The 26,435-nt window shown below is 40.0% G+C and overlaps 1 protein-coding gene and 1 long non-coding RNA gene across 2 annotated transcripts in view; one reads left to right on the top strand and one right to left on the bottom strand.

Moving 5' to 3' along the window:
- Positions 1–1,373: 1,373 nt before the first annotated feature.
- On the bottom strand, positions 1,374–7,940 carry LOC113655220 (hyaluronan-binding protein 2-like). The gene is made up of 13 exons (XM_027165613.2): positions 7,745–7,940; positions 7,559–7,664; positions 7,018–7,107; positions 5,965–6,072; positions 5,737–5,853; positions 4,510–4,620; positions 4,258–4,429; positions 4,077–4,168; positions 3,145–3,610; positions 2,513–2,655; positions 2,199–2,333; positions 1,970–2,115; positions 1,374–1,783 (listed from the first exon to the last, which is right to left on the bottom strand). The coding sequence occupies exons 1-13, from the start codon at positions 7,805–7,807 to the stop codon at positions 1,616–1,618; spliced, it is 1,917 nt and encodes a 638-aa protein (XP_027021414.1). The 5' UTR covers positions 7,808–7,940; the 3' UTR covers positions 1,374–1,615.
- A 5,756-nt stretch (positions 7,941–13,696) lies between these two features.
- LOC113655371 overlaps positions 13,697–26,435 on the top strand; it is a 28,919-nt gene continuing 16,180 nt past the window's right edge. Inside the window, exons 1-2 of the long non-coding RNA XR_003443700.2 lie at positions 13,697–13,765; positions 14,537–14,570. This is a non-coding gene — a long non-coding RNA (uncharacterized LOC113655371). The remainder of the gene's footprint in view (positions 13,766–14,536; positions 14,571–26,435) is intronic.

Genomic DNA, 26,435 nt, shown 5'->3' with positions numbered 1-26,435 from the left:
GATATACAGTTGAATTAAACTACGCTTACAACCCACCTGTCAGTCATGTTATAGACACGCCCCAAACAGACTTCTGGTCCACCCCTAAATATAGCAGATTCCTGCACTTAAACCATGAATGACAACAAAAGGCATCATTACAGGAAATAATCTGAATGTGAAATCTTAGACAACAAGATCCCTGAAAAGAAGTAAATATGTTAACATGTCAGTATTCTGCATGTTTATACTGTAGATGAATTCGTAATCATTGGATAGATAGATAGATAGATAGATAGATAGATAGATAGATAGATAGATAGATAGATAGATAGATAGATAGATAGATAGATAGAGAAAAACAATGTTTGCAAACGTTTTATTTCTGTTAATGACAAATGATCCACAGTCATGCAGACCCATTTGTCAGAGCTGTAGGCTTTGTCCTGGGACCAGGCAGTTTCCCTTTCCAGGAACTTCTCATTAGGGCTTTCTGTATATGGCCATTGGGGTAACACTTATTAATTAAACACTAACAGCCATGTTCTGGGATGCCTCCAAAGGTTCATCCACCATTTAGCCCTGGCCTGTACTATTACACTCTATCTATGCATATTTAATGGAGCGGTAGTCTTTAAGCCTGGCACTGACAGGTGTCTTGCCTAATACGATGCTCAGGTAGATGGTAATGGTTAATGTCACAGATGACAAGCGATACATGTAAACACCTCGTCACTTTGTCACAAATGTAAATGCTTAGATACTTCTTAACTACAACTGAACATCGATAGCAGACCATGGAGCATGATACTGGATAACAAATGGATGTTGGAGTGGGATTACAGCAATGCTCCTTTATTAAAGTCAGTTCAGAAGTTGTTTTGGTGGAAAGGTAAAGACGCGGTCATGCACCTGATGCCTGCTTGTGGACTTGAGAGGAATTAAGTGGCTTCTTCTACAGGAAATTATCCTTAAGGACGGTCTATGGATCAGTGGTCTTTCCTAAACTCCCTGGAAATCCAGAAACGTCATCGGACTTGTACTGATTATAGACAGCCCTGCGTTATTGTTTGTCAGGGAGCAAGACAAGGACAAAAGGACACTACGAGTTCAGGAAAGGAACCACGTGGGACATTTATTCTAGTGATCGCAACCCTGAGTAATATATGAATGTGATTTTATTTTAATGATGATTCAGAATGCATATATCCTATTTGTATTATGTTTTTTCTTGCAGGCGACCTGCACTCTGCTGCCATCTTGTGGCGTGACATTAGATTACCAACAAGAACACAGACACCTTCAGGGTGGTACCTGTGTCGGTAATTTGTTAATTATTATTTTTGTAATTACAGCTACTTTTAATACAGTATACTTAAAAAAAATCACTTCACATTTATTTATTTATTTATTTATTTATTTATTTATTTATTTATTTATTGTTCTGATAACCAGTTTCTGGAAGGAAAACTCACTTCCACAGCTCAATGTTCTCAGTGAACATTCTTCTGAGAATGAATTATACCATAGCCCCTTTAGTTGTGTCGTAAATTTCTGCACCTAAAAATTGATTATTCCATATTTAAAACCTAATACCGCCTTTATTTTATCAACGCTTTTCTAACACTCTGAGAATTCATACACCCGCAGTAGCTGTTTTCCTGTTGATCCATTCCACGAAGTTTTTGACCCGAGTATATACCCCGGGCTTGTTCTTCAATCCACACTGGTCACCCCAGCTAACGATGCCGTAGATATAGTGCACCTGATTTTCCACACAGGTCAAAGGCCCTCCAGAGTCACCCTATCAGAATAGGAAGACGTTCAGTGTGCGATTAACAGTGTTGGCAAAGAGATAAGTTTTTTCATTTTTTTTTTTTTATTATCATGATGGCTTTCTATAGTTGCTGGATAAAATTCACATACAGTACCGTTCCTTCCATCCCGACCTAAGAGTGGATCGTATTATGAAACACTGATGATTTCTCACCTGACACGAGTCCACTCCACCCTCCAGGTAACCAGCACAGAACATATTGTTATCTATGTCTTTCCCATACACTCTAAGGCTGGAGCAAACGTCCTGGGAAATCAGCAACACGTCAGCATCCAGCAACTGATTGGAGCCATGTTGTGCTAAAAAAATAAGGACAGAGAAAGTCTAATTGTTTTTATGGTCCGATCGTACTTCTCAGAGTCACGAAGATTCTCTGGCTTACATTCAGAAGTGGCTCCCCATCCAGAGATACTGCACTCGGTTCCGTCGTGAAAATCTACAGCGGGCAAGCAGGCTGTCTTTACAAACTGGCTCTCCTCTGCACACTTGCCATTTCGAGCTTTGAGCCTAAGCAGAGCTGATGATAAATTAAGATACAAAGGTAACATGATCATAATTGGGTCACGAAAACAGATGTCAAAATACTGTATCGGATATCTAGTTTTGTTTATAGCAGAATAATATGAGCATATGATACAGTATTAGCATACACCGATACAATATAAAGGCGATAACATATAAGTAAACAGTGATCACCGATGTCATTGTAAACCGACTCAGGTGTCTGTCTGTATTGCTCATGGACAATGGTCTGTGCAACCTCCAGCGTTTGCCGTGACGCCTCAGGCTTCGCCAAATCAATAGTTCCCAGAACGACCTGGAAATCTTTGCTGGGGTCACTGTAAAAACACATGTTTTGAAAACTTTAAAATAAATTCTTATTTTTAGAAATTTTCCAAAGTTTTTTTTTAATGCTCCAACTCGAATAAACAATTTCTCAAGGAATCGATACCTAGGAAATCATTAACGCGATCTCTTCGGATAAAATACCCTTTGGTCCTTCATACATCCTTGACTACCCCGATGTGTTTGGATTCTTTAGGGCACTGAGGTCATATACACATAAACAGGGCGACTACGCTACCGAGAGGCCAATGTGCAGCTACAGTACACTGTTTGTTCGGTTCTGTTTGCGTTAGCGTCGTTACAAATGGAACTCTTCTTGGATGGTTCTTTGTGGATTTTTAGATATAAGTAGCATCCATAATAGTAGGGAGACACCATGAATCTTTTGGAAATGCAAACCGATTTTCTTAACATGCCGACGTCTATCGATCGGTAAACATGTCTTGTACATTGTGAATGGTCAACGTAGTAGAGATACTCACATACAATGTCCTGCAGTCAGCACCCAGCATGGTTTAATGAGAGTGCCTCCACAAACATGTCTGAAGGGCAAGGTTGTACCTTTGGGTCTGACCTGAACTGAAGCCTGCCATGGCTGGCCACCAGGAAGTGCCTTAATACCCCCATAAATACGATGTATTGCTCTTTTTGGTTGGGGTTTGCCGCATGTTGTAAACTGTGTCTGCAGAGGAAGGATGGTGGGTTTTGCTGTCATAGTTTCTGTAATGATTTCTTGGGTGTGGGTTTCATTATCATCGTCTATATGGATCAGGCTTCCAGTGGCATTGTTTCCTGTTATGGTGCTTCCGGAAGCATTACTTGCTGTTGTGTGGTTTTCTGCAGTGTCATGTCCTGTTGTTGTGCTTTCATTAATGTGACTTTCTGAAGAATCCGGTAGTTGGGGTTTTAGAGTGGGCCTCGGTCTTGGAGGGGCAGTGGTCATGGGATCTATAAGAAAAAGCAACAAAAAGAAGGTTTCTTATCATCTGAGTGAATTGAATAGTCTTGTAGCGTGGAAAATTAAAATTTTTTAGCATATATTTTACAGGGTGTCCCTCTGGTGGTCACTATAAGTATTGCAAGAGTTTCCTTTAAACAGCAATTTGTATCTATCCCTCGATTAAACTTCGATTTTTTTCTTCTAAACGTATGAAGGAGTCCTGAAGGCTTCTTTATTTAAACAGAAGGCTTCCTCTCAGTGAAGGTTTTAAATGGAACCCAAGCTAAGACGCTTCAACAATCCACTTATATCTGATTCTTACAAGAACGAAATATTCCAGAAAATTTAGATTTTTATTGTTGTTAAATTGGCACCTCTTAAATTGGCTAAGTGGTGAAACATCTTGAGACTTTCATTTGATATTTCTTGACAATCTAATATCATGAAAATGTAGGAATGGAGAAACATAATTACCGGTAGGACATTTCGTCACATTACAATGATCCCATCTTATCTTATTTCCTGATCGTATGAAGCACCATGGCTTTGAATCGCCATCTGGATTTCTGTGATTCAAGAGATACATGTAAGCTTTCGAAAAAGGAGTCTGTCGATTTGGCTCTCGAGAGTTGGGAAGCCATGTATAGCTTAATACCTGCATAAGTTGTGAGGACCCAGACCATGATGGTCGTTGGATGCAGTGAACGGGTTTGTTCCTTTAGTCACGAGAAAATAATAATTCCAGAAAAGACAATCATCTCCATCCTCTGTCTCTGATACCATCCCTCTGTAGGACTCACCATTTCCTTCATAGCAGTCATTCGGGCCTCGAAAAAAAAAAAAAAAGAAATGTGATTCATTTGACTTGTTGATAAAATCATAAGAAAAATGTAAAATACATACTTACCAACCTGACAGAATTTTCCAGAAAAACCTTTCAAGCAGATACAGTCAAAGTCTTGACCGTCTTTCTGACAGGTTCCTCCATTTCGACACGGGTTCCTTTCGCATGGGGCAACTGGTGTAAAAGAGCACAGACGAAACTGATGTAAACCTGCCAAGCTGTGATTGTTTCTCTTAAAGACAGGGTTTCCGATGTTTGAAAGCCAATGTCGACATTTGAAATCACCAAAACAAACACGCCCCTAACCCAAACGGGTCCCACCCCTGTATCGATAGCTCCGCCCACACATACATACGTAACCCAGGCGACTAACAGAAAGAAACGTGTCTTTTCATAGCTGAAGGGAAGAACAATACGATTGTAGATAAACAAACAAGCAAAAATGCCACACAAGCATAATCATGTAAAGGACAAAGGCATATATTAGTTCTGTGTAACAAAGCAAAACAGCGTTTAGCTCAGGAGTTATTGACTCGGGAAACTCCAACCTGTGAATATGTGGCCAACTTCCTGCTCCTTCAGTTCTCTCCAGTGCTGGAAAGCTGATCCTATATTAACACGTCCTACTTCTTGCCTTATCGTAAGTCTTTCTTCTCTTTCTTTCTTTGTTTTTATTCTCCATGTCAATGTTAAAACCGCTTCCTGCTAATGTCACACGTGAACACTCTCTCCGCCGCGTATTGACAAACCCCGCCCCTTTCTGCTCATTAGCTACACGTTTGTTTTGATTTTTGTTTTGATTTTTCTTTATTATTCGGCCTGAAGCATTTCTGAAAAATCTGAGACCCCACCTTTAACTCTCAGAGAGAGAGAAAATGTCAGCTTATTAAGAAAATGACTGGACGTAACTGTTATATCACATGAGTGACAACAGGAACTAACTCACTCGTGGATGTTCTACACCATTAAATGTAACTCTAAATGGTTAAAAAGCATCGTTATTCTAGTTATGCATGCTGTTGTGGAAGATGATTAATACACTTCAGAATGAGCTTTTATAGGAAAACAATCAACAAAACAATTTTCTGTTGCTATAACAACGTTAAATTATACTTCCTGCGACGTGGTTTATTTCGTACATCCGTGAAGTATCTTTAGCTTTCAGATGGTATATAGATAGTGTTTTTATTTAAAGTTGATACCGATGCTTTGGAGTAATGTGTAAACTTTTGACATCTTATAAAAAGTAAGCTTCTAACTAATGCTGGCTAGTGCTAGGAAACATCTTACTTTTTTTGCAGTTGGGGGGTAGGAACGGTGCTTTACACTTGCACTCGAAGAACGGTGGACTTGATGTAAGAACACACTGACCGTATCCACATGTGTCCTTCTTGCATGCCTTTGTACCTGTAAACAAAATGATTTCCTTCTTGAAAAAAATACATAAAATCAACGATATAATCATTTAATTATTCACTTTGGATTGCTTCTGGGTTGTCATGTGAGACGATCTCTTACTTTTCTCACATCTCCTGCCTCTGAAAGGTTTGGGACACTTGCACTTGTATCTGCCTTTCTTTTCCTCACACACTCCGTTGTTGAGGCATGGATTCGGGCTGCAGGTCCCTAAAACGACCAGAGGTGAAAGACAGACAGTGAAAAGACAAATGAAGAGATCTGAAATGAGAAGTGAATATGTAAGACAAGACAGGATCGTATTAAATACGATAGCTTTGGGATGCTAGGGTATGCTTGGGGTTGTAGCAACTCCGACTCAACTCAATGAGGTCATTTCTAGTTTGTGTGTGTGTGTGTGTGTGTGTGTGTGTGTGTGTGTGTGTGTGTGTGTGTGTGTGTGTGTTGAGGAGAATGTCAGGAAACAGATTCACATGGCTAATTACACCTCACTCCATGTCGTCTTTAGGAGCAAGCAAATTACCAATGCTTGAAATCCATTCCTCACAAGATGATATTTCTATATTTAATCTGATGTTGAAGCAGATTTTAAAGCGAGTTGTGATCTGGAAGCGAATTGGGTTGAGGCCGAAGTTTCCGTTGAGCCTCACACCGTGTATTGTGCAGAATTTGTACAACACGATGAGCCTCGCTGTAGCCCACGTCTCAATCAGACGTGTACTGTAGGTACACGTTTCCTCTCTACTAAACTAGTGTGTGTGCCTGAATATTTCACAATATACACAAACAATGATTTGCACTTTGTAGCCATGTTATAAAACCAACCAACCCCCAACCAACAGCAAGGAGCAGTGGTGGCTTAAGAAGGTAAGGCATTGGGTAGTTTGTTTGGAGGATCAGCGTTCAAGCCCCAACACTGTCAAGCTCCCATTTCTAGGCCCTTGAGCAAGGCCCTTAACCCTCCCTGCTCCATGGATGCTGTATCACAGCTATCGGAAAATAAATACTCCGATCCTACAACCATATCAGTGTCACCCAGTTTATATTTGGTGGTCCACTTTGGTGGATCTGACTGAGCTTCAGTCACTAAAACAAACAAACAAACAAACAAACAAACAAAAAAACACTGAACAATTAGCATTCCCTGGTTCATACCTCTGACATTTTGAAGTTGAAATAGCCATTCGCCCCTGTCTTCATCATCCTCATCATCACTGCTGTCATTATCGTAGTCAGCCAGCAGGTCTTTAAAAAAAAAAGTAATGTCATAAACGTCATCGGTTTTAAGGGTTAGTTCATTTCTTCTTCTACAGAACAATAATGCTTCTTTTTTTATATTTAACCTTTTCAGTGTTTTATCACTTTTAATTTCACCATTCGATTTTTTTTTATACATTTCATCACTCACATTATTAATAATATTATTATTATTATTTTATTTTATTTTATATTTTTTTTACAGAAAACATATTAAAATATTTAAACGTCAGAAATCTTCTCACTGAACTGGTTCATGTGTGTTTTTTTTATGTGGTTCATTTCATTTGTTGTTGTTTTTGTTCTTCTTCATTTTTTTAATGTAGTATTTCAGTATTTCATTCACATGGGATTTTTACACGATTCTTTGATTTTCAAATATAATACTATATTATAAATTAGAAGAATTTCTAATTAGAAATGAGAACATTTCTCCTACCCTCTACTCGCCCCCGTCGCTTTCCGTGTTTATTGCCATGTCTCTCTCCTGGTTTCTCCTTCTTATGCTCTTTTTCATGCTTTGGATGGTGGTCAGGTTTTGACAACTGATTGACATGAAAATTTGTTATGTGACTGCAAATATTACATCCTGTATAAAGTGAGCACAATGCAGTTTAAACCTCACCTGTGCAGGTATGATGAAGGTACAGAGGAAGACAAGAAGCAGCAGGAGCAGCTTAAGCTTCATTGTGGCTGCTGGTGAAAAAACCAGAGAGCGATACTCTGTAGTCTTCTAGCTGAATCAGAGGAAGGTCAGGGTCCTCTGTGTGTGTGTGTGTGTGTGTGTGTGTGTGTGTGTGTGTGTGTGTGTGTGTGTGTGTGTGTGTGTGTGTGTGTGTACATGCGCCTTGCTGACAGAGCAGGACAGTGTTTATTCTGAGGTACACTTTGCCCCCTGAATTGACTTTAAAAATGCCTGCAGATTTCAAGCCAACACAGAGATAAAATACATTCAAAGCAAGACATAATTATGTATATATCGTCGCTGTCGCGCGGAATCCTCGTATCTCCAAAACCATTATTTTTCAGGAAATAAAAAAACACGCAGATTTTTTTCGAGTTATTAAACATCGTATCGTTAAAGTTGTTATTATACAGTACCTTATATTGCTATCATATACTGTTGTGTACCAACATTAACACAACATTTTCCCAAAGTCACGTTTTATCGGAGATACGAGCTTTATGACTTGGGAGCAGGGAGATACGAGATTATGCTGTCATTTATAAGAACGTTACGGACACAGACGTCGCTGCTGCCAGCAGTGTTCGACAAGGTCTGCGGTTAGGTTAAGAGATTTGCGCTCAAGCTATTTTCAAGACTTTAGATTGGTTAATAACTTGTAAAAATAACAGACCCAAGTGGGGACTGACCGATAGCATTGATATGTGAAAATTTGGACATAGGAGGTTTCCGCCCATCAGCGACGATATATATTATTATGTACAGTATGATGGTCTATGCCATGAGCTTATACTGTAAATATGATATTATTTTGAATCCTACCTCACTGATCTTGACCTCAGGAATCAATGCCATATGGGAGAACATCTGGCAACATCTGGCAAACTGATGCATGGCACAGATGTTGCCTGTGTGTCACTGCAACACCTAGTTTCAAGGATAGATGCTTAGTAGTTCTCTCAGCTCTCCCTTAAGGTGTGAATTGTGGGCAGAACTTACTCATTTCAATTAAAGGTTCTCCACTTTGGAGGTTTGTAAGGTTCCCTCTAAATATCCCTCCAATGCATTGTAAATAAGTGTCTAGTACTGATTGATATATTCTACCGCATCATATTTTAAATCTCACCCTCGGTTGACTGCAGATATGTGCCTCAAACCCATCTCTGTAGTCACCTCTTACCGTCGCAGGCGGTCTCGTCTACAGAGCAGAGGTCACATTTCCAGTAACCTCATCCACCTTCCTCTGTCGTGTAAGTCTCAAACAGTGGGCTCGGGAACTGCCAGTGTGTTGTAAGGAAAGCTGATTTTATCTGGATTTAGCTTCCCACTACTCCTTTGACTTTCTTGCGCTAAGAGACCTGCATATTCCCAAAGAACACTGCTACACCAGCTGCTCTATCCTCTGCCTATGCTTTCTCTCACTCACCACGAGAAATGGGCAGGGGTGGTAGTACAGGTCTACTGTTGTCAAAGAGATGGTGTTTTATAACTCTTTCATGACATTTTTATTAACTCTCCAATCAACCTTCTCATCATTGTTATCTACAATCACTCTCCCTATCTTACCTCACAACTTGATGCAGATCTTGACACTTACCAGACTATCTTGCAAGAACTTCTGCCCTTCATCTCTGCTATCATCAATAAATCCATAACATGTGGTCATGTACCAACTACCTTCAAGGAGGGTTACCTATAAGCAAGGGTTATTCCCATCCTGCTCTAGATCCATTAGATATCAGTAACTACAGACTCTCCACTGGTGTCCCACAGGGCTTAGTACTTGGTCCTTTTCTTTTCTCCCTGTATTCCCTGTATACCCACTCTCTTGGTGAAGTTATTTCCTCACACGGGTTCTCTTACCACTGCTATGCCGATGATACACAATTTATCATCTCTTTCCCACCCGCATAACTACTTACTCATGGTCTCTTTTTTCTTCTGCGTATTTATACATTGTGTTGTGTATATGTGTGATGTGGAGGCGTAAGGCTGAGGATCCATTTGCAGCGTTTATTACAGCAAATACACAACGTCAGACAGATCAAGTCAAAGCCGGCAAACACAGGTGTCAGAGGATAAGCAGAGATCGGAAACGAGGGACAGGCAGAAGGTCGAGACAGGCAGCAAGCAAGGAGAAAGTCGTAGAGAGGAAATAGGGTCGAGATCAGAAATACAGAAACCATGGAAACGCTCAGAATGATTGTCAGACAAATCGAGACTTCGCACTGGAGTCAAGTTGCAGTGCAATCAGTTTAAGTTAAGGATGCTGGGGAGTGTTGTCCGGAACAGAGTTAGAACTCCGGAGACGCTTCTCTGTGCTGGTGCTCCGGCGGTGCGTCATTACAATAACAAACTGATTACAAACTGATCATTACAATATGCTATATACTATATTATGTCTTAATTTATATATATATATATATATATATATATATATATATATATATATATATATATATATATATATATATATATATATATATATACAGAGAAATTTCCCCATTGTGGGAAGAGTAAAGGTATATCTTATCTTATCTTATTTTATTTTGTAAGCTTTAAACTTACACCCGTGCCATTCAACACATTAAATAATGCATATATCCACCAGCAAAATAATCAATTATGATGTATATCTTTTTTAAATTTCAACAAAATTGTGTGTTTCCAAAAAAATTGCGTGATGCGACTCATTTGGCTTTCCCCAGTGACAGCAACGCCTCGAGCACTAGTTGTAATTTCGAGTCATGTCAATCAAATCTTTTGGCTCGGTTCACTGTGACAGATTCATTCACTGATTCGTTCAGTGACTCTTTCCACAAGTTTGATCATTACACCAGTAGGCGGCGCCAGTTAATGTTTTTTTAGGTATTAAAAATTGAGCAAATCATTGATTCATTCACTCAGTGACTGTATTAAAGAGAATGACCGGTGAATTTGCTTACAAGAAAGACATTTCAGGCTAGTTTTTACTGCATATTGTTTCTCCATGGACTCTTTGGCTTTCAGTACAAAAGAAACCCTGTTGAATCGAATCAGGCCCTTCTACCACTGAGCCACCAATGCTCATTTTCCATAAACCGTTGTGTTTTGTTGAGAAAAATAGTAGAGCCGAGAGAGACGGGCAGAGACGAGTCTTCTTTTTTTGAGTCGCTAATTATAATAATATAATATGAGCAAATTATTCTTTCTTCCAGAATGACGGTGCTACAAACAGTACCAGACCACAACAAGGGTGCTAGCAACAGAACATTTGAACATCTACCTTTAACAAAGAGTGCAAACATTTTAACCCACCACACTATTGTAATAATTCATTCTCAGACAGATTTCTTTATTTTCACCAACACTTTCTGTCGTTTCTTTGTGACCTCTTTTGCTTTCCATAGTCATAGTGATTCGCTTGATCCAAAGTAGGGAAATTTACTCTAAAGTGATGATCAGCTGCCGTGTTGTTGAGAGCCTGTGTGTGGTATAACGTGCACATTATTCGCACGTAGATGCATGGGCGTAAATTTCATTTAACAGTAGGGAGGGACAATAAATATAAAATTTCTCAGGAGCAATTTTTGAAGGGGGGACACAAATAATACAGTCAAATCGTACTTATAATGATATGTCCCCACAGTGAAAAATGTTGCTTTTATCAATATTATTGTAGCATGGAAACTGCATCATTATGGATATTTTCAAAGTTTTTCTCAGGTTCAAATTTTCCTTTTCTCTGTCATTTTATCTAGTCTAGTTGATTCAAAACACTGATGTTGGCCTACAAAGCCAAAAATGGACCAGCTCCCTCTTACCTCAAAGCCCTCATCATTCCTCGCACTGCACCCCGCAACCTCCGATCTACTGTACCAGCACTGCTCGACTGGTTCCACCATCTCTCAGGGTAAGAGGCAAGTACACTACAAGACTCTTCTCTGTTCTGGCACCAAGGTGGTGGAATGAACTTCCCATAGAGGTCCGGACAGCCAAGTCACTGGCTATTTTCAAGCGGCGGTTGAAGACCTACTTATTCAGGAAACACTTCAACTAGCACTTCTTTCCTTATCTTTTGTATTAAAAAAAAAAAAAACTGACACTTTTTCATTGTAACTTTGAACAAATGTTTTAAACTCATGGTATCTTAAGTATGTAACCTAGTGAACCAGCATTAATGTATTCAGTGTTAGAGATTTAAGCACTTATGTACGTCGCTCTGGATAAGGGCGTCTGCCAAATGCTGTAAATGTAAATGTAAATGTAGTCTATGACACTGCAAGGCAAGTTTATTTATGCTGTAGCACATTTCATACACAATGGTAATTCAAAGTGCTTTACATAAAGAAAGTAAAACTATCATAAAAAAATAATCACAACAATAAAAACAGGTAATTAAAAAAGGTTTAAAATTTTATTTCAAATTAATTAAGACACTTAAGAACAGAATAGAAATCGATTATACAAAAAATACAGTGAGGTCAGTTTGGACGTAGCACAGTGCTCATTTAGTAAACGCACAGCTAAACAATATGCTAATTGTGGCCGTTAATGTTAAGTTAACGTTATGCCAAGTCGTCCCAAATAAAACAATGCATGGGAAACGGCTTTGGCGTGTTAGTGTCAGTGCAGTATGTAACAAGCTATTGGAAACAAGCTAACGTTGACTAGATAAGTAAGATTTTAATCGCTAATATAGCAGATTCATGGAAAATTACATCCGTAATCAGCATTTTTGCCGCAGCAAATTTATGAATGTCTGCATCAACTACATTAAAGAGAATCTCTTTATTTACAGTTAATAAAATCCCCTACTTAATGGAGTTTGACATTAATTGAGCCGCAGCCACACACCTGACTCGTGTGTGCAGAGTAGGTGAGATGTACTGGGAAAGGAGGCAGTGGGTCAAACCACTGTGAGGAAGGGGAGGGGGATTTTTTGATGCATTTTTAGATGCATTTTTTGCAATTCTTACACAAGTATTTAGGTATACATACATATATTTTTCACAATAGAGAGTGCGATGTTTTTTAAATACTTTTTTTTTTGGGTGGGACAACCCTCGGTTGGGGGGGATTTATGCCCATGCATAGATGTGTTGATTGTAACAAGTAAGGAGTGTTGTGTGTATGTGATTGTCTACTGAAGGCCTCAAAATTGGAGACAGATGCATTTTAGACAATGTGCATACAGTATATTGATCAGACAGTGTAGTTTCTCACCTTTTTAGTTCCTCTTCCTCTCCTCTGTGCATTGCAGTGATGCGTGGTGAGTGGACACTGCCTTAATTAGGATGTAAATGAGCGGATTGAGGGGTGGGGTGGGTAGATTTCTACACATGCATCACAGTGAGCTGAAGGACACAGGAATTAGGATGCTGATAACGTCTCACGAATCGTCATCGACGTTAAAGGACAAAGTGAGACAAAGGGACATCGAGTCTCACTTAATTCATGCTTTTGCTTATATCTCTGGTTAAGGACGTCCATAACGACAACCTGTTTTATACACAGGAATCAGCACGTGTCTTCATATAGCTCACGCTTTTTACACACAACATCGTTTTATATCTCATCAATTTTACAAAAGTTTCAAATAAAAGAAAGAAAAGGGGGAATCCGTAGATAACAGAAATACATATTCTCTCAACAAATAGAACCGGTCAATTTTAAAGTAAATCCTAATCATCATGCATTTGCAATATTATATCTCAATGTGCTTTATGAATATATAAAAAAATCAAAACATTGTGAAACAGTATGCAATATAATATGCTTGTAAAATTACATGTATTCGATTGCTAATATGAGGAGCTTCTGGGACAGTTCCCTGACAGACCACCAGAGGGTGCTGCTGGAAGGCGTTTCTTCCAAGCCGGATTCTCTGTATATGAATTAGATTCCCGTGAAGTTCAGGGTTCGTTAACTTACACACAGTGTGACGTCTCTCTCTAAATAAGCACGAGGGCAAAAATACAGGTCAGAACTGGTTAGGGCGTTGCTATGGTTACTGGAAAAGATATTTGTCCTATAACTTGTTTACTAAGTTATATATAAAATAAATATATTTATATAGTCAAATATTTGCTTACCGTTGCTGGAATCGTCATAGTTCCATAATTGTTTCCATCTTGTTTCACAAGTCCATTTTATTTGGTCAAGCTAGTTTAGTTTAGTGTAGTGTAGCTTGGCTTAATTTAGCTTAGCATAGGTTAGTTTAGCTTAGCTTAGCATAGGTTAGTTTAGTTTAGCTTAGCATAGGTTAGTTTAGCTTAGCTTAGATTTGTTTAGCTTAGCTTAATTTATTTTAGCTTAGTTTAGCTAAGACGCAAATATGAAGAGAAAAAGAATTATATAATTTAAGTAAACTACTTTATAACTCCCAGCTTCAGCATACATACTTTCATCAGTCCAAGTTTTGATGTAAATTTGGTGTTTATTTATTAAGCCATTTATTTGGTCAGGTGTTTTTTTTGGGGGGGGGGGGTGTGGGTGAGTGGGGTGTATGTGTGTGTGGCGTGTATGTGTGTTTGGGGTATGTGTGTGTGGGGGGTGAGTGGGGTGTATGTTTGTGGGGTGTGTGTGTTTTCCACATCAATAGTTATGATACAAGTTATTGTGTTCCTGTAATAACTTTATTGACAAAACCTCATTCAGGAATTGATTCAAGGATGCATCCAGTTTAGCTGGTTGGGTCAAATTATCTGTATGATTTGTTTATTTACTTATTTATTTATTATTTTCTTTTAGGGTTGCTATAGATCCGGAAAAGGTTCGGTCTGAGGTAAGAGTACAACCTGTATTGACAACACACACACACACACACACACACATACAGTACACACACACACACACACACATACAGTACACACACACACACATACAGTACACACACACATCCAGTACACACACACATATACAGTACACACACACACACACACAGTGCATACAGGGAGAACATTGACCACAAATATGCATTTCATGTTAAAGAAACACTGAACTGGGTATTTTTATTTTTTAGTACAATTCCATGCCTACACTGCGCAGAATTCCCTAGTTTAATTTCACACTGCTGTCAAGTAAAACAGTACTACAGTATTATATTAGTTTGACCACTAGAGGTCGATTTAAGGCCATTTTTTCCTTCATAGCATACTTAATAAGTTTCAAAATTCTAAACCAGACATCATCAGCGTCCTGCCTGGAGGGTTTTTCTACTAAATGTAAGCTGTATCCCAAACTACTGTGTACTTTATTTACATTTATGGCATTTAGCAGACACCCTTATCCAGAGTGACTTACAACTGAGCAACTGAGGGTTAAAGGCCATGCTCAGGGGCCCAGTGGTGGCAGCTTGGTGAACCTGGGACTTGAACCCATGACCTTCCGATCAGTAATCGAACAAGTCGACCACTGAGCTACTACATCCCTACTTTATCTTTAATGTATGAAATTTAAAAGACAAGCATCATTTTAAGCATCATCTCAAAAGAAAAAAAATTAACCAGAATAAGTTATTTTTATGATGACATATTGTAGTGTGTGTGTGTGTGTGTGTGTGTGGGGGGGGGGGCACGGGGGCTTAGTGGTTGGCACGTTCACCTCACATCTCCAGGGTTGGGGGTTCGATTCCTGCCTACGCCTTGTGTGTGTGGAGTTTGCATGTTGTCCCCGTGCCTCGGGGGTTTCCTCCGGGTACTCCGGTTTTCTCCCCCCGGTCCAAAGACATGCATGGTAGGTTGATTGGCATCTCTGGAAAATTGTCCGTAGTGTGTGGGTGTGTGTGTGAATGAGAGTGTGTGTGTGCCCTGTGATGGGTTGGCACTCCGTCCAGGGTGTATCCTGCCTCGATGCCCGATGACGCCTGAGATAGGCACAGGCTCCCCGTGACCCGAGTAGTTCGTATAAGCGGTAGAACATGAATGAATGAATGAATAAATATTGTAGGGTAAGTCACAAGTGGCATGTGTGTGTGTGTGTGTGTATATGTATGTGTGTGTGTATATGTATGTGTGTGTGTGTGTGTGTGGGGGGGGGTTTACTTGAAGCAGTAGATGGCACTGCAGGATAGCTTTACAGCAGCTCTGCTCTTCTAGCCAGACTCAATACTCAATGACTTACGCATTTGTCATCAGTCTTTACAGGTGCAGCTCATATTTTTACTTTCCGATCTGCCTTTCTCCACTTTCCTTCCTGTGAGCACACACACACACACACACACACACACACACACACACACACGCACTTACTTGGCTAGTGGCTTTGAAAAAGGTGACAAAAAAACACTGCATTGACTAAAGCTATGATTTATTTTGCTTTGCCACCCCACTCCCCACCCCCCTTGCCTTTTTGCTCCCTTCCTCTGCCATTCTTCTTTTTCCTTTCTTTCTCTCTGTCTTTCTGCTTCTTACATCACCCTTAGTCTTCTTTCTATCCTTCACTCAATTTTCACCTCTACCCGATTTCTCCTCTTCCTCTCTTAATTTTAAATCCTTATTTTACTTACTTCACTTTTACACTTCCCTCTCCTTTTCTTTGCTTGCCTTTCACTCCATCGCTTCACTCCCCCTCTTTTCCTCTCTACTTATATTTGTTATATTGATATAATAAAACCGAGTAATCAAATTCCATGTTGTGGTTCACTCGAGGTCAAATCTGGTAGTCTGCCACACACACACACACACACACACACACACACACACACACACACACACACACACACACACACACACACACACACATCAGCATGGTATAATATGTGGAGGTATAAACATACTGTTTTAAAAGTTTAGTATTATATTTTCAAATAAAATCACTTTAAACACATTTTGATAGTAAAATGAATGACAAAGCTAACAAAGTGGCTAAATGTCTTGCATATTTTTGAATCCTTGCTAAACAAAATTAAAGTGTGAACTCTAAGCTGAGTGTCTGATCCCAAAGTGGCTGCTCCTGAATCCGAGACGCTCTAAAACTTGCTGATAACGATCTGCGACTCCTATCTATTTCCCCTCGCTTTTCTCGGTCTTCTGTTCATCTGTTCCTGACATCTCATTCTTCTTCTCTCTGTCAGCCTCACACTCGAGTCTTGTTCTTCAGCATGTTTTAGCTTTGCACTTAAAGCTTTTTTGCACTTAAAGTTAAAAACCCTGCTCTCAACCCTAGTAGTCTTTCTTCCTGCTCTATCTTTTCCTCTCTGCCGTCTTATTGTGTCTAAAAATGCTCTCAAAGAAAGAAAAAAGCACACGGCGAAGTCGGACGCGTTCTCGCTTTTCATGCCCGTCACGTCATGATTTGCGGCGTACGAACAGAGATCTGTTTTATGTATCACTACTCGCTCTGAACTCGTAGCGTGATGCGGAGAAACGAACGCGGAGCTTTAAATAGCGCTGTTATTTCCTTTCCTGGGAACATTTTTTTTCAGACCATTAAAGGTGGAAAGGTGTCAAGCGTGCTCACCGAAATCACAGAATGTTCCTGAAGAACATTTATATCCCACAAAACAAACGTCCCCATTATAGCCAAGTGTTGCCATAAAATTTGAAACTGTAATTATTTGTTTGTTGAGCGCTGAAAGTTCTACCGAGGTGACAGCGGTCGCATTAATATTCATCCTGACTACAGCGGCCCGTATAAAGCAGTCATTTACACGTCTGACTACAAAGCATTTTGTATTTGACAAAAAAAATATCCTGTCTTAAAGCTGAGGTGCACGATGTTTGAAAGCCAATGTTGACATTTGAAATCACCAAAACAAACATGCCCCTAACCCAAATGGGTGTCACCCCTGTTTTGATAGCTCCGCCCCACACATACATACGTAACCCAGGCAACTATTACGTCGGAACCTGCTGGGGCGGCTGGCCGAGGGGATATTTTTATCAATAAATGAACACAATGAGTAATACTATGGTAATACAAATGTGTTTTTGTAGTACTGTGTGTTGTAGCATGAAAGGTTTAGCTCCGTTACACGAGGAAGACGACGTTCAACACTTAGAACCTGAGGTAACGGCAGGCATCCGCCATGTCAATGTTTCAATCGCTTTCTGCTAATGTCACACATGCGCACCGAATACTCTCTCCGCCGCATATCGACAAGACACGCCCCTTTCTGCTCATTGGCTACACGTTCGTTTTGTTTGTCGGCCCGACTCGGTTTTCTGAAGCATTTTTCAAACATTGTGCACCCCACCTTTAAGTCTAAAATAACATTTTGCATTTTTCAGACGTCTGAGGTTAATAACTCTATCCGATCCTGCAACAAATGGAAAAGACTAGAATTGAATTTGGAAATTAAAAATAAATAAATAAACATTTTTAACACAAAAATGAAATCGAAGGTTCCAGTATCATTGTCTGTGCTGGAAAAAAAAGTGGTATCATGACGTTTTTTTCTGCTTTTTCTTATGTTTTATTGGCTTTTCTGTTTGCTTGTGAAGCACAATGCAAATAATAAGAATTAATTTAAAAAAGAAAAAATGATTATTATTATAATCATTGTACTAAGGTGCTCAATAAAAAAAAAAACTTCATCGGATGAATCGTTTTTATATAAAATTTTACCCAGAGTAACAAAGGAAATTAAAACTAGCCTCCATTAGCTAAATTATATGGGTTCTGTCTCTGGTCCACCTTTAACACATACATGGCTACGCACGTCTCTTTTTGGAGCATTTCTACAGAATATATTAAACTCACCCAGAAGATTTCACTTTCAGACCCCTAATTTGGGTTAAGACCTTCGAATCATGGCACCATTTTTTATTTAAAAGCAAGGATTGCTACGCAACTCTATTAATTGGTACCTCGCACCTCATTCGAAAGGCCAGCGGTGCGCCGTGGCATGACGAAAACCTTGTATTGCACCATCGTAGAGTGCAATTACAGTTTTATTGCCACAGTTTACTTTCAGCGCCGCTTATTTATGTAAGCACCTGCTTAGAGCCGAGGGTGGATTTCACTTCACATTAGACAGTTCTTTTAGTACCACTCGGATTTCAGGATTTATTAGCCTTAACCTCCTGGAGTATTATTCATTTTATTATCTTCAGGCACATTATTTAGAAATCTTGACACTGGTAAACATTGTGTAACCAATAGAAAAGGTTTGCAATTATGAGACTGTGGATTTAATGACAGCTTCTGGGCTTCTTCTGCACTAATACATCACCAATAATATTAAGTTTTAAAAAGTGCTTTTGTTTTGTTAAAAATTGTTGATCAAATATTCTTTTAAATGTCAACCAAATAATCCAAATAACTGACAGCCAAATTAACCAACTTTTATGTGATCCATCCATCCATCCATCCATCCATCCATTCATCTTCTACCGCTTTATCCGGGACCGGGTCGCGGGGGCAGCAGACTAAGCAGGGATGCCCAGACTTCCCTCTCCCCAGACACTTCCTCCAGCTCTTCCGGGGGAATACCAAGGTGTTCCCACGCCCAGGTGTGTCATAGGTCTTCCCCGTGGGGCCTCCTCCCGGTTGGACATGCCCGGAACACCTCCCCTGGGAAGCGTCCAGGAGGCATCCGAAACAGATGCCCGAGCCACCTCAGCTGACTCCTCTCGATGTGGAGGAGCAGCGGCTCTACTCTGAGCTCCTCCCGAGTGACCGAGCTCCTTACCCTATCTCTAAGGGAACGCCCAGCCACCCTGCGGAGGAAACTCATTTCGGCCGCTTGTATCCGGGATCTCGTGCTTTCGGTCATGACCCAAAGCTCATGACCATAGGTGAGGGTAGGAACGTAGTTCGACTGGTATATAGAGAGCTTCGCCTTGCGGCTCAGCTCTTTCTTCACCACAACAGACCGGTATATCGACCGCATCACTGCAGAAGATACACCGATCCGCCTGTCGATCTCCCGCTCCATCCTTCCCTCACTCGTGAACAAGACCCCAAGATACTTAAACTCCTCCACTTGAGGCAGGAGCTCTCCGCCAACCTGAAGGGGACAAGCCGCCCTTTTCCGGCTGAGAACTATGGCCACGGACTTGGAGGTGCTTTTATATGATTAATTAGTAAAATAATAAGCCAATTCTAATCAATTAACGTGTCTGTATTCGGTTTGTTCATGTCAACTAATGAAGAATTAGTAATAAAGAATGTTAGCGAATGAACATGGAAAATAAAACATGACCCACGATCCCTCCACCATAAAAATTCCCTAACCTGTTGAATTGTGTTAAGTGTACTGTACATTCGAAGTTATCTATTACACAGAGTATATAGACAAGTATTGTTACATAAGTGTTTATTTCCCTACTCTGTAAAGACTTTTGAAACACCCTGTATTTAAATATTTAAAGATCCTATACTTGTGTTAAAGTTGTTGAACTTTTCAACGTATAGCGTCTCAAACGACTACATCAAAATTTGCTACAGTGAAGGAACATTTTATGAATAATTCATAAGTCCTCTTCGACATTCTGTCAGCTTAGCTCAGGATCGCTAGATAGATAAAGAGTTAGACGTGTTTTATAATCCCGTCCAGTTAAAAAAAGGTAGAACGTTATGCACATTATGTCTTTAAATATCTTTTAGGTATCCCATTCAAGCTCAAATACTGATCTTTTTATCTGAGATTTGTATGAAGTGCTTCATGAATAATGCCGTGAGCAAACGAGATATACTGTACGGGAGACACCGACGTGGCTGGAATGCACCCTTGACGCAAGAGTAAATACCAGACCTTTCAGCGACATCTGTGATACAGAGGGTGAAGCCATTGAGCCACCCATGTGTCTGTAATAAGAGCCGGAGACACCAGGGCAGACCTCCCAAAGTGCAAACGTCTCCTTTCCCATTACTTTAACGCTCAACACAAAACCCTCTACAATCGCCTTCCACTTACACGCGTACACGATATGACCCCAGGCCATTTTTCTACATGCAGGAAGACCATGAAAAGTGTGGTGGTGTGACCCCTGACCTCGAGTGCCGGCTGACTCCTCAGAGAGGCGTTCCGTTGTAGGTTTCCCGCTCTTAAATTTCTGTTCGCTGAGGAGCCAAAGGTGCATCGTAAACTTGTTAAGATTAGGGGAGATGATGTTTAGAGTGACTTGTATGACAATGTGGTAAATAAAAATAAATAAATAAACGACCGTTTAAAGTGGAAGTTTTGACATTTTGAATATTGTGCAGTGCTCGTAATTTAAGTTCCATAAGTAGTATTATCGCCTAACGCCATTGGTTTGGTCTTTTTTTATTTGTTAGCATAAATCTTTGACCAAGATTCTTGCCACCCACAAGAAATTCTGCCAAGTAGATATCCGTAAACTCACAATTTACTCTGTACTCCATAAACAACCTAATTAACAATTAGAAAGTGTTGACGCGGTTCCAAATAATTGTGTAGCATATCAACTGATTTATGCTTTTTTTTTTACATCGTTATTCTGTTCTGGTTTATCATAATGTCAACAGTATAACTATTACTCTCTCACACTGATATACCATTACAGACCTAACTGAGAACACGAACAGCTGTATGCCATGTGTCCCGCTTAGTGTTTCATTGAGAATTTGTTCTTCATTTGTTCTTCTCGCTCGTACTCTGCTATATAATTAGCCTGCGGTTGGAAATATCAAGTCTGAAATTCAAACCTGGACGTAACAGATAGCGTTTAATTACGTGTACACTCGATAAAGGGAAGCGACTGCAATGTTCACGACAACCTTCTTTGATTCGATGTCTCGAATTGACTTTTTACGGACGGTTTAAAAGGAGCGTTGCGACGAAGATATTAAAGTATGTACTATACTTATACAGTCACTACCCAGTTTTAATTAAACCCTAAGTACTATCTGTCAGACCGTCGCTGAAAAAAGAGCACTTCACCTGCATTTTTAAACGAGTGCAAGTTGCCTTCGGCAGTCAAGCGTGCGTTTTAAAAGGTGCGGCTTTACGAGGATTATAAGCGTGTGATTTAGGGATCACCTTTCGTTTCCGAGAGAAACGTTTAGCTATCGTTATAAAAACAGCAGAATGCTGATGAAGCAGATGTAGTGCGCTCTTTTAGTGTTCTTTCGGAGCACATAAACAATTTGCTCACACAAGCAGGACGAAGCCAGAGCTACAGTGATGAAAGAAGGTGAAGGAAGGGAAGAGTAATGTTACCACAAGTGATCCAATATTGATTAATCGACTCGAAAAGATAAAATCGTTTAGTGTTTGAAGCCATCGGTCTTCTTTAGCATTCTTTTCACATATGCTACGTTTCACCATCATGTTTCACTGGTCAGGGGTCCAAGAGCTTTCCTGGTCTGATTTGAGTGTAATTACTTGGACTGCTTCCAGTTTGATTTTATAAATGAAGCTTTTGCTGGGTTGTGGTATCCCTCCATGCACTGTGGCCATCTGTAGCATAACTACTGTGGTGGAAGTTTTAAGGTTCGAGAGAATTAAAGCATAAAATATCACACCGATAGGCACGGGCAAGAGTAAAAAAGGTTTAGCGGTTTATTGCGTTCAGCTTTGCAGAAGGACGCAACAGTCTACGTGTAAAATCAGAGAGGAAGGGCCCCTGATCATTGATAACATCAGGATTTTATAGACAGGAAAAAAATGAAACAGGACATGTAAAAGCCAAAACATCATCCACCATTGGCTTAGAACAGTGGTCCCCAACCCCCGGGCCGCGGACTGGCACCGGTCCGTGGACCAAATAGTGCCGGGCCGCCCAAGGAACATTAAATTATTTCCATTTTATTTGCTGTGGTGTATTTCTCTCGGGTTTGTGCGACTTTCCATGGACGAGAGGTTAACCGGGAGCTGAGAGACGTCACCTAAAGCCGCACCAATACCGTGCATGCGCAAAATATCATGATATCTGGCCGGGTTTAGGTGACGTCTGGAGCTGAGTCTTGTCTCCTATTACCCCAGATGGAACCGTCTCGTTACAAAGAAACAAGCTCAGGGTTCTCATTGATTTAGCGTTGTAGTGAGTTAAAAAGGCATGATTAAATACAATTAAATTGAAATTATTTATTTCAATTTAATTGTATAGCTGCCACCGCCCAACCCCCCACCCCCAGCGGGCCGCGGTAAAATGATCAAACTTTGACCTGTCCGCGTTAAAAAAAATTTTGGGGACCACTGGCTTAGAAGCATCGCCTGCTCATCTTCTGACTAAACTAATCCCACGGGAACAACTAAGGTCTCATGGGAAAGGTCTGAATAAAAGCAGTTTTAGAGAGAAACAACTGCAATCTCTAGTCACAATAACTACCAGCCATGGGAAATACAGAAGCATAGAAGGACAGATTCATGTGAACATCTCTAAAGTAAAAATGTACACATCTACGTACTGTAAGTGTAAGCTTTCGCCCGAATATTTGGCAACCCTGTCTGATCTGCAGGCCCAAATCACATCTATCTTGACCTCTGGAACACTGTCCCAAAGTCCAAGCCACTTACTCAATTCATTAAGCAGCATAATTAGGCTATTTTGTAATCAACAGCAGCAAGGCTTACTGGAAGGGCTTCTGTATTGCTAATCAGAACAGAATAATCGAGTGTGTTTCCAGCATTTGAATCAGAAAGAAAAACATTTTCCTAATGCATAACGTTAGATGAGTTTTATTCTTTAGTATTGTACTGTAGGTTTTCTAATTTGAGCTACAAGGAAATCGGAAAAGTCGTTAAAAATCATAACGACATATTCCACGAAGTTTAGGCTGTAATCGAATGTTATGAAAAATATACTTGACGTTTGCTAAGAACATTCTTATTGTAACACTGGTTAGTTCTAAATTTAAATTTGGTCCTTTATACCCTTTAAACTGTAACTACTAGGAGTGATGAGAAGCACCCGGATGGTTATTTTGAGCATGCTCCGAGACCTTCTTACAAAGGTGTTTTTCTTACAGTGTTTACAGTAATTACTGTTTTTATTCAGTCATTTTTCTCTGTAGCATATTTGTTCAGTTCTCACAAGTCAGCGCTAGTTCCAAATGAAAAGGAACTCTAGGATTTTATTAGATATTATCTAGGATTCATAGAAGCACATATATATGTAAATCTTTACAGTCCTCCCAAGGACCAGAGGCATTGAGAATCACGTGTATCAAGGATGCCAAAATTTCATGAGAAACGTACATAACTTAGGACCTCTTAGCCAATCCCACTGGGACGGATAAGGTTAACCATATACAACCTGGAAAAGGTACCAAGGTAACACAAAACCTCGTGTTTTGAATCCATCCCAATGCTCAACTAAATTCTCAGACAATTTTGCATTGATGTCGCCACAAACAAAATACAATTTTACTCAGGTAAGGTAAAGCTCGACAGGGTAAATATTAAAGCTGAGGTGCACGATGTTTGAAAAGCTAATGTTGACATTTGAAATCACCAAAACAAACACGCCCCTAACCCAAATGGGTGTCACCCCTGTTTTGATAGCTCCGCCCCACACATACATACGTAACCCAGGCAACTATTATGGCGGAACCTGTTGGGGCAGCTGGCCGAGGGGATATTTTTATCAATAAATGAACACAATGAGTAATACTATGGTAATACAAATGTGTTTTTGTAGTACTGTGTGTTGTACCGTGAAAGGTTTAGCTCCGCTTCACGCGGAAGACATTCAGTTCTCTCCAGCGCTGGACAGCTGAACCTATATTAATCCGGGTCCTGCTTCTTGCCTTATCGTAAGCCTTTTCGTTTCATGTCAATGTTTCAATGTCACACATGCACACTGAACACTCTCTCCGCCGCATATTGACAAGACACACCCCTTTCTGCTCATTGGCTACAGAGTTCATACAGAGAGATCATGGCCAAAAGTTCTGAGAATTACATAAATATTGGAAATTGGAAAAGTTGCTGCTTAAGTTTTTATAATAGCAATTTGCATATACTCCAGAATGTTATGAAGAGTGATCAGATGAATTGCATAGTCCTTCTTTGCCATGAAAATGAACTTAATCCCAAAAAAACTTCCCACTGCATTTCATTGCTGTCATTAAAGAACCTGCTGAGATCATTTCAGTAATCATCTTGTTAACTCAGGTGAGAATGCTGACGAGCACAAGGCTGAAGATCATTATGTCAGGCCGATTGGGTTAGAATGGCAGACTTGACATGTTAAAAGGAGGGTGATGCTTGAAATCATTGTTCTACCATTGTTAACCATGGTGACCTGCAAAGAAACGCGTGCAGCCATCATTGTGTTGCATAAAAATGGCTTCACAGGCAAGGATATTGTGGCTACTAAGATTGCACCTAAATCAACAATTTATAGGATCATCAAGAACTTCAAGGAAAGAGGTTCAATTCTTGTAAAGAAGGCTTCAGGGCATCCAAGAAAGTCCAGCAAGTGCCAGGACCGTCTCCTAAAAAGCATTCAGCTGCGGGATCGGAGTGCCACCAGAGCAGAACTTGCTCAGGAATGGCAGCAGGCAGGTGTGAGCGCATCTGCACGCGCAGTGAGGCGAAGACTTTTGGAAGATGGCCTGGTGTCAAGAAGGGCAGCAAAGAATCCACTTCTCTTCAAAAAAAAACATCAGGGATAGATTGATCTTCTGCAGAAAGTATAGTAAATGGACTGCTGAGGACTGGGGTTAGGGTTAGGGTTTGTTTTGTTTGTCGACCCGACTCAGTTTTCTGAAGCATTTTTCAAACGTCTTGCGCCCCACCTTTAAATGATGGTTTTAAACCAACATTTTCTGGAAATTTTCTGCTATGCTACAATGATCAGCTGCACCATTGTAGATAAATCCTGAGACTTTTTTGATTTTATTGTATTTTACAGACTTTTTTTTAAATGCAGAAGTGTCTGCATGCCTGGCACGTAGCTCAAACATGCAACCGTTACTTACGACTACACTAGTCGTATCTACACAACCAAGGATTTGTAGACTATCTGAATGTTTTAAGAACCTTATATTCATGTCAATTAGTTTTTTTTTATATATACATAAACAAATAACCTCGTATGTGCACCCACTTGGGAACTTGGGTACGTTCTTTTAGTATTCTCTATTATCGCAAATGCAAAAATCAATGCATCCGCACGATCTTTGCTTTTGCAACCTGCATAATTTTAATTATCTACAGCATATTAAAATTAAACAGCAACTCATTTCGGAATAAATTTGGCAGCGGTCCATTTTCAAGAAATAAAGAGGCTCTCTTGAGAACGTTTCACTTCTTTATTTATTTGCTGTGTTAATAGCTTGTTCCTGTTCTAGTTGCTAGAGTAATTAGACCCACCTGTCACACACAGCCTGCTTTTCTCTCCGTTTTCTTCTTTCCTACATTTAGCTGAAGACGACTGAGTGCCGGCAACCATGTCTGCATGGGCAAATTAAATTCAGCCACCAAAACAAGCAGCTTTCATTTGTGTTTAATGCCCCTCAACCAACATCCCCCCCCTCTTATACTTCTAATTAGATTCAGGGAAAATGAACTCTAATTAAAATTTTAACACTCCCCCTAAAATGCCCTAAACTGGCATGTTGGCATGTTCACCACACAGGCCTGGTGTTTTTATGTTTGAACCAGACCGAGGAACTCGGAGCGCCTCGATACAAACACACATTTCATTAAGTCTGCTATTAAACCCGTGTCGATTTCCCTTCTCTTTACAGTACACACAACGTGCACCCTTGTTTTTTTTAGGCATCGTCTCCCTTT

The sequence above is a fragment of the Tachysurus fulvidraco genome, chromosome 4, assembly GCF_022655615.1.
Source record: "Tachysurus fulvidraco isolate hzauxx_2018 chromosome 4, HZAU_PFXX_2.0, whole genome shotgun sequence".
Classification (NCBI taxonomy): domain Eukaryota; kingdom Metazoa; phylum Chordata; class Actinopteri; order Siluriformes; family Bagridae; genus Tachysurus; species Tachysurus fulvidraco.
Note: the sequence above shows the minus strand (reverse complement) of the source record. Positions and strands in the feature narration are given on the sequence as shown.

Excerpts from the sequence above, each read along its gene's own strand:
- LOC113655220 (XM_027165613.2), bottom strand. The coding sequence starts at position 7,807 with ATGAAGCTTAAGCTGCTCCTGCTGCTTCTTGTCTTCCTCTGTACCTTC. Across the intron at positions 6,073-7,017 it reads TCAACTTCAAAATGTCAGAG|GGACCTGCAGCCCGAATCCA; the intron begins GTATGAACCAGG and ends TGGTCGTTTTAG. Across the intron at positions 2,334-2,512 it reads GTCGGTTTACAATGACATCG|CTCTGCTTAGGCTCAAAGCT; the intron begins GTGATCACTGTT and ends ATTTATCATCAG.